Source organism: Oncorhynchus nerka, linkage group LG15, assembly GCF_034236695.1.
Source record: "Oncorhynchus nerka isolate Pitt River linkage group LG15, Oner_Uvic_2.0, whole genome shotgun sequence".
Classification (NCBI taxonomy): domain Eukaryota; kingdom Metazoa; phylum Chordata; class Actinopteri; order Salmoniformes; family Salmonidae; genus Oncorhynchus; species Oncorhynchus nerka.
Window position 1 is genome coordinate 45759284 of NC_088410.1, and position 11017 is coordinate 45770300.

Sequence of the window (11017 nt, forward strand, 5' to 3'; positions counted from 1 at the left end):
AAATGTTTTGATTTTTGGGATACAATTTTTCTCTGACAGGAGATCACCCAGACATCATAGTCCTGTAACTGAACAATAAAAAAAAAAATCATTCCAAAGACCAAGGTTTTTTTTTCTCCATCAAATCAATGTATTTAACAGAATAGCTATCAAACAGCATCACTTAGATTGAAGAACAAATACAGTCAAGAAGAGGAGGATGAGAAGATTAAAAAATATTTTAAAAACACAACTTGTCATTTTAACTCCATTGACGAAATAATTGCACAAAAAAAGACCCAGCGCTAGTTGAGACAAAAAAGCTAGAATTAACATACTCTCACGGCAGGTTTCCCAGACAGGTTTAGCGTAGTTCTGGACTAACAATCATTCTCAATGGAGAATTTCCATTAAAAATGCATTTTAGTCCAGGACTAGGTTTAATCTGGGGCTGGGAAACTGGCCCATAGTGTGCAATGATTCATTTGGTTAATTAGCACTTGATACATTGTGTGGTGCTGATGGGAAAAGTGTGTGTGTACAGTGTGGAGATAATATACAATTTATTCAATGTTATGAAGGCATACATGTATGTTTGGGTTTACGTTGGATATTCTAGAAGTGGTTTAGAAAGTTACACATTTCGATCAAGATTTTTTTTTACAAAACATCAAAGTAAAATGTAAAGTACAAACCAAAGAACAACCTTCAAAGTCCTTTCACAGAGCTTGATCAATTAAAGTGTTATTTACATGTAAATACTGTAGCTTCTTTTGGAATACGTTTCCATTCATTAAAGACCATTAAGAAACAAGGTATTTCAAAGTGTATGTCACCGAGAGCAAAATGTATCTTTCGATGAACTATGGGGTCTAAATACTCCTGAATCACTTCCTCTAATTGTCTCCTTTAATTCATAACTTCAGATACAGAAATACCTGGGTTGGTAGCTACTAAACTGAACAAATTGTAATTGTAAACATAACATGTTAAGTTTTGGCCCCATTTCTCTTGAGCTGAAATAAAAGAATCCAGAAATGATTCATGCTGTATGCAAAAAAAAGTGTCTTTCTCTCAAATTATGTGCACAAATTTGTTTACATGTTAGTGAGCATGTATTCTTTGCCAAGAGCAGGAATCCATCCACCTGACAGGTGTGGCATATCAAGAAGCTGATTAAACAGCATGATCATTACACAGGTGCCCCTTGTGCTAGAGACAATAAAAGGCCACTCTAAAATGTACAGTTTTGTCATACTACACAATGCCACAGATATCTCAAGTTGGCATGGTGACTGCAGGAATATCCAACAAAGATGTTTCCAGAGAATGTAATGTTAATTTCTCTACCATAAGCCATAACATCATTTTAGAGAATTTAGCAGTACATCCAACTGGCCACAAAACCACAGCCCAAGTGTAACCATGCCAGCTCAGGACCTCCACATCTGGCTTCTTCACCTGCGGGATCATAAGAAAGCCCTTTTGTGGGGAAAAACTCATTCTGATTGTCTGGGCCAGGCTTCCCACTGGGTGGACCTGGCTCCCAAGATTGTGGACCTATGCCCTCCCAGGCCCACCCATGGCTGCGCCCCTGGCCAGTCATGTGAAATCCATAGATTAGAGCTAATTAATTTATTTAAATTGACTGGTTTCCTTCTATGAACTGTAACTCAATAAAATCTTTGAAATTGTTCCATGTTGCGTTTATATTTTTGTTCAGTATTTTCATTGTTTCATTTATTTAACCTTTTAACCTTAGACTGCTGCGCCACTCAAGAGCCCGAAAGTATATATTGCTTTGTACTTTCCATTAATTTCAGATCAGTGCTTATTAAGGAAAGGAGACAAAGGAAGGAAGATACTTCATACTATTGAGATACAGGCCTTCCCCGCATCCTTTCCTCCCAACGACACCCTCATCTTCACCCATCACAACTCCAGAGTCAGAAATCATGGACAAAGCATTTAACAAAGGCGATGAGAAATAACATTACATTTAAGAACCAAGACAACACGATCATGCCCTCTGGTGGTCTGTGACAACCCGAATTCAAACAAACATAAACAAATCTCAGATTAACAAACAACCAAACAAATCGATTCATAAATTAACATAAATTAAGCAGTTTTTGTCCAGGCCTCTGCTGGTGTAAAAATAATCATCCTTCTTAAGATAATCGGGAACATGCACTCCTGTTATTCCTATCTGGACACAGAACCAGACTCTAGAGCACACAGCTCTCAGTGCAGTCCGTGGTGCTGTCATCGGCCGATCGCCTCTTCAGTTCCCGGTCCTCTGTTTGGTGGGGGTGCACCTGGCTCCCCTGTCCCTTGTGTCGGGGCTCCTGGGGCTGGGTGTCTGCTGACCCGTGACCCAGCCATCTCTCGGCTTCCACCTGGAGGTAGGCCCGGACGCGGTGGTGCTGCGCAACGCTGCCGCTGAAGTCGATGACACGGCACTCGTATGTGCCCTCGTCTGACTGCTTGACGCTGGAAAGGCGGAGCTTGTGGGAGATGTTGCTCCCAGCCACTTTCACCACCTGTGGCAGGAGATCATGTATTTGTGAGTCACGTGAATATGAATTATATTCCTGGGTTTCAACAGAAATAATTATGTTCATAATGAGTTAATCATGTTTAGTTAAGAGTCCATTTAGTTTACAGTGCAGTACTGAAGACTGTACATATGTCTCCTCACACTTATTTTGGTGGCATCCTTAGACATCTCCTCCATTGGCACCACCTATAAGGAATTTGTTAAAATAAGTCAGGCATATGGCTGAAATAACATTCGCAAGAGACATACATTATCAATTGAGATATAATCAAATATGACTTCACATGTTTTTCTATGATTGTGTTTTGCTTTTAGTGTATTGATGTGAATATTGATGTGTATATTGATGTTTATTGATGTGCAGAGTATATTGACAAACCCACTGTTCCTAGGCCGTCATTGAAAATAATAATGTGTTCTTAACTGACTTGCCCAGTTAAATAAAGGTAAAAAACTAAACAAATCGATGTGTTTGATGTGTATTGATGTATATACAGGTCTCAACTGTGAAAGAGACCTTGGTCTCAGCATGACTCCCTGTTGAACTGTTCAAATAAATGTAAATATATATATATATATATTGTATATATACATATATATTCCGTATATGTCGACATGCTTTCAAATATGTTACACGTCAGATAATCAACAAATGAAAATGTGTTAGACTCCACCACCTGAACCAGTGGAATGTGATACTGCGTACATATATTTGCTTTCGCACATCGGCAATTCAAAACCTTTAGCAGTGTGCTCAGATAAACTAGTTTCTATCCACACTGGGTAGTCTAATATATTTTTTTGCTGTTGTTATGTCTGCTAGCTATTTCGTGGTGTCAATTTTAACAGGCTATCTGGGAAAGTAGGGGAAGGTAATATTTTATTTGTCTTTTAATTTTTTTTTTACTCCAGATACAAACGTATACATACAAACAACAACTTACAGACGCACACAAACATTGGATGCATCTAATTTCCCCAGACCTGCATGCTCACACCCCCATCCCTAGCGCCTGCATTGTTGTTTGCCACTTGGCCTTACACTGTACCCATTCGTCTATCTCGGACGCCAATGCTATTTAAATATTTCAATAATAAAAGTCATTTCATATTTCCATTGTGTTAATGTTGGCGGATTGGTTGATTTCCAAGTTTTAATGTACGTTTTTTTCAAGATCAGTCTTGAAATATGCAGACGGACAGATTCAAATAAGTTTACATTGTAATAGTTCTGACAGCCAACTTTCTTGCTCCGCCCATAACTTTTAGTCTTCATAGCATTCCCAGAAAGCATGGATTATTCAATCATTATTGGTTTTACACTTAAGACGTGACTCTGCTGTTGTGCTGTAGAATTTGTGAATTTTGTCTCTTTGTACAATGAATTCTATACATTTGTTTATACTACATTATGAGTACTTTTTTCGTTAACTGTAATTTCAGTAGTTATACTCCAACTTCCCCCCATCTTGTGCCAACATCAGCTCTTTTTAAGTCTTGGTTCCAATAGTTTATATATTGTCAGTTGGATATGCTCTCTACAAGGTTTTGTACAGTATATATTCCGTATCATATGAACATCCTTTTTTGACTCAAATAAGATTCCCTCATTGTTTTGGTGTCCAAAGGATTTCAAATCGACATTTTGTGATATGTAAGCTTTAAGTTGCGTGCATTAGAAACTAAATACATTGGTCAGTCCAAAGTGTATTTTTATTCTGTCATGGAGCTAAATGGATTTCCTGTTACCAAGTCATTTATGGTTTCTATGCCTTTAGTTTTCCATTTGGACCAATTTATTCTGAAAACCTATCCAAGGATTGTTCCATAAGGTTGTATTTTTAGGGAATGATGTTGGTTCTTGTAGAATATGTTTTATTTTCTTCCATATTATTATAGTGTTCTTAACTATGAAGTTGTTCATGTTCTTAGGGACATGGGTATGCATTATGCATCAAACAGAGATTTGGAAAATCTATTCCTTCCTTAGTGCCAATTACAGTGTCTAGCATCACAGCAGGGGGTTTGAGTTTCCATAAGTTATAGTAGTCAACCTCCTCCCACAGTGCTAGTAAAATGCTAATCAGCAATTATCTATAATTTCCAATGCCAAGGGCTCTGGGTAATGTATTTCCTCTGCGTGCTGTATTATAGACAAATGTGGATTCAGTCGATTCAGTTCTGTCAACAGTAATGAACATGATCTCTTTGAATGGTAATAGTGTGTTAACAAAGACCATGTGGGCTTAATGAATGTTTTTTTTAAACATTTTTTAAATGTATTTTATTTAACCTTTATTTTCTCAGGGAGTCATACTGAGACCAAGGTTTCCTTTACCGATGAGCCATGATAAATGACTTAACAAATACACATAACAAGATATAAATACAAAACGCATGCAAAAAATGCAAGAAAAACACAGTCATAGAAAACAAACACATTCACCAGTAATAAGGTCCTCAATCAGCTTTCTGAATTTCCCTAGAGGCACCGGAACATTAAAAAAAAGTGTTCCAATAATAAGATGCAAGAAAACTAAGATCTGATTGACCTAACTCAATAGAGGTCAAAGGGATTTCCAGAATTAGCCAGTCCTAAAAATGTCACCCGTAATAAAGCGGAATGTGCTATGATAAACTGCATCAGGGGGCGTTAATGACTGTGTTCATATAGATGATGTCGCCATAGTGTAGGACCGATAGGACCATCGACAGAATAATCTGCTTTCTACTAATGAGCGAGAGGCAAGACCTATTTCTACAGAAGAAGCCCATTTTTATTCTCAACTTCTTCGCCAACTCATCAACATGCTTTGTAAAAGACAGCTTTTCATCTACCCAGATGCCCAGATATTTGTAAGCACAGTGTCACCTATACACCCTCTCTGGGCTCTAGGTAATCAGGCTGCTGATTATCCCTCACCATCGTCTTGCGGACCTGCACCTCATGATACTCACCTGAACTCCATAACCTACTTGATTATCTTCCCGATACAGTGGGGCAAAAAAGTATTTAGTCAGCCACCAATTGTGCAAGTTCTCCCACTTAACGATGAGAGAGGACTGTAATTTTCATCATAGGTACACTTCAACTATAACAGACAAAATGGAGAAAAAAAATCCAGAAAATCACATTGTAGGATTTTTTATGAATTTATTTGCAAATTATGGTGGAAAATAAGTATTTGGTCAATAACAAAAGTTTATCTCAATACTTTGTTATATACCCTTTGTTGGCAATGACAGAGGTCAAACGTTTTCTGTAAGTCTTCACAAGGTTTTCACACACTGTTGCTGGTATTTTGGCCCATTCCTCCATGCAGATCTCCTCTAGAGCAATGATGTTTTGGGGCTGTTGCTGGGCAACATGGACTTTCAACTCCCTCCAAAGATTTTCTATGGGGTTGAGATCTGGAGACTGGCTAGGCCACTCCAGGACCTTGAAATTCTTCTTACGAAGCCACTCCTTCGTTGCCCGGGCGGTGTGTTTGGGATCATTGTCATGCTGAAAGACCCAGCCACGTTTCATCTTCAATGCCCTTGCTGATGGAAGGAGGTTTTCACTCAAAATCGATACATGGCCCCATTCATTCTTTCCTTTAAACGGATCAGTCGTCCTGGTCCCTTTGCAGAAAAACAGCCCCAAAGCATGATGTTTCCACCCCCATGCTTCACAGTAGGTATGGTGTTCTTTGGATGCAACTCAGCATTCTTTGTCCTCCAAACACGACGAGTTGAGTTTTTACCAAAAAGTTATATTTTGGTTTCATCTGACCATATGACATTCTCCCAATCTTCTTCTGGATCATTCTGGCGTGTACATCTACTGGCTTAAGCCTGGACATGTACTGGCTTAAGCAGGGGGACACGTCTGGCACTGCAGGATTTGAGTCCCTGGCTGATGGTAGGTTTGTTACTTTGGTCCCAGCTCTCTGCAGGTCATTCACTAGGTCCACCCGTGTGGTTCTGGGATTTTTGCTCACCGTTCTTGTGATAATTTTGACCCCACGGGGTGAGATATTGCGTGGAGCCCCAAATCGAGGGAGATTATCAGTGGTCTTGTATGTCTTCCATTTCCTAATAATTGCTCCCACAGTTGATTTCTTCAAACCAAGTTGCTTACCTATTGCAGATTCAGTCTTCCCAGCCTGGTGCAGGTCTACAATTTTGTTTCTGGTGTCCTTTGGCAGCTCTTTGGTCTTGGCCATAGTGGAGTTTGGAGTGTGACTGTTTGAGGTTGTGGACAGGTGTCTTTTATACTGAAAACAACTTCAAACAGGTGCTATTAATACAGGTAACAAGTGGGGGACAGAGGAGCCTCTTAAAGAAGACGTTACAGGTCTGTGAGAGCCAGAAGTTTTGCTTGTTTGTAGGTGACCAAATACTTATTTTCCACCATAATTTGAAAATAAATTCATTAAAAAAAATCTCATTTTGTCTGTCATAGTTGAAGTGTACCTATGATAAAAATTACAGGCCTCTCTCATCTTTTTAAGTGGGAGAACTTGCACAATTGGTGGCTGACTAAATACTTTTTTTGCCCCACTGTATCTGTCACTCCCCTTGGTTCTTTCCTCAGGTGTTATTGATTCTGTTTTCATGTCGGTGCGTTTGTAGTTCGTGTTTACTTTATTTATTAAAACACTCACTCTCTGAACTTGCTTCCCGACTCTCAGCGCACTTGTTACATAATAACACCTCACCAAAGGGAAGCAACAGGCAGTGTTGATTTATTTTTTTAAAATGTGTCAGAGTAATGATGAACGGTCTGGGAACTGCTACAGGCTCTCATTCCTCAACCAGATCGCCAGGCTTCCCAGCCGACTCGTCAGGCTCTCATGCCTCAGCCGGATCACCAGGCTCCCTTGGCTCAGCCGGCTCATTGGGCTTTCATGCCTTCGCCAAATTGCCAGGCTCCCCTGCTTCCACCAGCTCGTCAGGTTCTCATGCCTCAGCCGGATCGCCAGGCTCCCCTGCCTCAACCGATCTGTCAGGTTCCCGTGGCCCAGCTGACTCGACAGGTTTCCGTGCCTCACCTGGCGTGACAGGTTCTCGCGCATCAGTAGGGGTGACCAGTCCGCTCCTGATCCCCGGGTTCGTCCCCTTTGACGGCGTCCTGCAGCTGGAGCCGTGCGTCAGTGAGAGGCTACTGTCATGTATACTCCCTCTCCGGCCTCTAGGTCCTCAGGCTGCTGATTATCCCACACACCTGTCACCATCGTCCCACGCACCTGCACCTCATGACACTCACCTCATTTTATTTATTAAAACACTCACTCCCTGAACTTGCTTCCCGACTCTCAGCGCACTCGTTACACACAGACACAATCAATATGGACACCATCCAAAGTACGTATGCTTAAATCATCAGACTTATTTTTACACACTCTAGAGAACAACATAGACTTAGTTTTACCTGCATTCAGTACTAATTTCAGGTCAATAAAGTTCTTCTGTAATACAATGAAGGCGGACTGTAGTTCAGATAGAGCCTGGTCAACCGTGGGGGCCATAGTACACAAAACAGTATCATCGGCATACAACTGCAGGTTACAATTTTGTACATAAGTCGATATTGTTAATGCAAAAAGTATAGGACCCAGAATCGAACCCTGCAGGACACCTTTTGTAATATCAGGAAACCTGATTTATCACCACAGTGCATTCGGAAAGTATTCAGACCCCTTGCCTTTTTTCCACATTTTCTTACCGTACAGCCTTATTTTAAAATTGATTAAATGTTCCTCGTCAATCTACACACAATTCCCCAAAATGACAAAGCGAAAACAGGTTTTTAGAAATGTTACATTTTATTTACATAAGTATTCAGACACTTTGCTGTTTCCATTGATCATCCTTTAGATGTTTTTACAACTTGATTGGAGTCCACTTGTGGTAAATTCAATTGATTGGACATGATTTGGAAAGGCACACACCTGTCTATATAAGGTCCCACAGTTGACAGTGCATGTTAGAGCAAAAACCAAGCCATGAGGTCGAAGGAATTTTCTTTAGAACTCCGAGAGGATTGTGTCTAGGCACAGATCTGGGGAAGGGTACCAAAAATGTTCTGCAGCATTGAAGGTCCCCAAGAACACTGTGGCCTCCATCATTCTTAAATGGAAGAAGTTTGTTACCACCAAGACTCTTCCTAGAGCTGGCCGACCAGCCAAATTGAGCAATCGGGGGAGAAGGGCCTTCGTCAGGGAGATGACCAAGAACCCAATGGTCACTCTGACAGAAATCCAGAGTTCCTCTGTGGAGAGGGGAGAACCTTCCAGAAGTAGAACCATCTCTGCAGCACTCCATCCATCAGGCCTTTGTGGTAGAGTGGTCAGACGGAAGCCATTCCTCAATAAAAGGCACATGACAGCCCTCTTGGAGTTTTCCAAAAGGCTGCTAAAGAACTCTGAACATGAGAAACAAGATTCTCTGGTCTGATGAAACCAAGATTGAACTCTTTGGCTTGAATGCCAAGCGTCACATCTGGAGGAAACCTGGCACCATCCCTACAGTGAAGCATGGTGGGATGTTTTTCAGCGGCAGGGACTGGGAGACTAGTCAGGATTGAAGGAAAGGTAAAGGGAACAATGTACAGAGAGATCCTTGATGAAAACCTGCCCCAGAGCGCTCAGGACCTCAGACTGGGGCAAATGTTCATCTTCCAACAGGACAATGACCCTAAGCACACAGCCAAGACTAAGCAGGAGTGGCTTCGGGACAATGAATGTACTTGATTGGCCCAGCCAGAACCCGGAGTTGAACCTGATCGAACATTTCTGAAGAGACCTGAAAATAGCTGTGCAGTGACACTCCCCATCCAACCTGAACATCTCTGGAGAGACCTGCAGCAATGCTCCCCATAGAACCTGAGAGAGCTTGAGAGGATCTGCAGAGAAGAATTGGAGAAACTTCCCAAATACAGGTGTGCTAAGTTTGTAGCGTCCTACCCAAGAATGCTCAAGGCTGTAATCGCTGCCAAAGGTGCTTCAACAAAGTCCTGTGTAAAGGGTCTGAAAATGTACAGTATGTAAATAATGATTTTTCAGTTCATTTTTTGAAAATAAATTTGCAAAATGTTTTTGCTGTTTTTGCCTTGTCATTATGGGGTACTGTGTGTAGATTGATGAGGGGGAAAAAACTATTTTAGCAATTATTGAATAAGGCTGTAACGCACCAAAAATGTTTTAATTCAAGGGGTCTAAATATTTTCAGAATGTACTGTACATTGAGTTTTATATCTATAGTATTTTTTAACTAGTTACATGCAGCCTGGTCTGGGCCAATTTGAGGAAAGCCTCTAAATTAGCAGTGAGTGATCAACAGTATTAAAATCCTTTGACAGGTCAATGAAGAGGGCAGCACAATGTTTCTTTCTATTCATACAGTTCACAACATCATTTATAACTGTAGATGCAGCAGAGATAGTGCTATGACCTGGTCTAAAACCCGACTGCAGTACATTTAGAAAACATTTTAAAAGGTAATAAATATTTGAGCTGAGAATGAATCAAATATGGATGATAATGATAATCAGATACAGGGCTACTCTTTTATGAAACAAGAAAATAACTCAAGTGAATATTGTATTGACACTAGGAGGTTGGGAAAATGTTATACACACACCGACACATGTGCCTCAAGTAGTGATTGGGGTTCCATTTGTAACCTTTCAATAGACAAACCAGGGTTGACAGTTACTAATATTTAGTGAGTGGAACTACATTGTTTAATTGTGCTCACCAAGTCCTGAGCTAACACAACCACTGCTACTCTATGTCAAACAGAATCACAGAACAGTAACTCTGATCGTTGACTCACGTGTCACCCAAACACCCAACGGCCAAAAACAATCTCCCCTTAAAAGGCAAGTCCCGCCCTCCGACCGTAACATTCCTCTCAGCGGCTCACCTGATTGGAGGTCCAGGCGGGTTTCTCTGGCCAGTCTCTGTGGTTCTTCATGTACCACCACTGGATCTCCAGGGAGTAGGAGGGCCCCGCCCCCCGGAATGAACAGGCCATCTCCACATCCTGACCGCTATGCGTTGTAGTGTCATGAGGGATCTCCGTGAAGAGAGCTTAATGGAGAAAGAGTGAAGAGACTGAGCATGTATGCACCCGAAAAGTGACCAGAAAAAGTGACCAACCAGGGGCAGCACTGGAAATAAAAGTGATACATTTGTGCCTTTAAATCACGAAAGGGTCAAAAAGTCCCTGTCTGTGAAACTTTAGCAAAATAATTGCTAAAGAACAGTAACACTAAAAAAAGAGTGTTTCTTATTGGACATCTTCAGCTAGTCCCTCCCTGTTTCAGTCGTTTGTTTTCCATTTGGCACCTAATGAATACCACCCAGCTTTGCTGTGGGCTTTTTTGTTTTCGTGATCCTTCAGAGGGCTAAAGTAGCCTGGGACATCTCTCAAACAAAGACATCACTTCCTCATATCCCCTATCTATCCCCACACATCCAGCTATTAGAC

General features: G+C 41.0%; 1 protein-coding gene across 1 annotated transcript; it reads right to left on the reverse strand.

Moving 5' to 3' along the window:
- Positions 1–116: 116 nt before the first annotated feature.
- Positions 117–10612, reverse strand: LOC115143615 (V-set and transmembrane domain-containing protein 2-like protein). Its single transcript, XM_029684111.2, has 3 exons — positions 10451–10612; positions 2681–2725; positions 117–2522 (listed from the first exon to the last, which is right to left on the reverse strand). The coding sequence occupies exons 1-3, from the start codon at positions 10559–10561 to the stop codon at positions 2208–2210; spliced, it is 471 nt and encodes a 156-aa protein (XP_029539971.2). The 5' UTR covers positions 10562–10612; the 3' UTR covers positions 117–2207.
- Between the last annotated feature and the right edge of the window lie 405 nt (positions 10613–11017).

What these genes read in the sequence shown, in the direction of transcription:
- LOC115143615 (XM_029684111.2), bottom strand. Translation starts at nt 10,561, where the DNA reads ATGGCCTGTTCATTCCGGGGGGCGGGGCCCTCCTACTCCCTGGAGATC. An exon ending in CCGCCTGGACCTCCAATCAG is followed by an intron (nt 2,726 to 10,450) that starts GTGAGCCGCTGA and finishes AATTCCTTATAG; the next exon opens with GTGGTGCCAATGGAGGAGAT. An exon ending in AGGATGCCACCAAAATAAGT is followed by an intron (nt 2,523 to 2,680) that starts GTGAGGAGACAT and finishes CTCCTGCCACAG; the next exon opens with GTGGTGAAAGTGGCTGGGAG.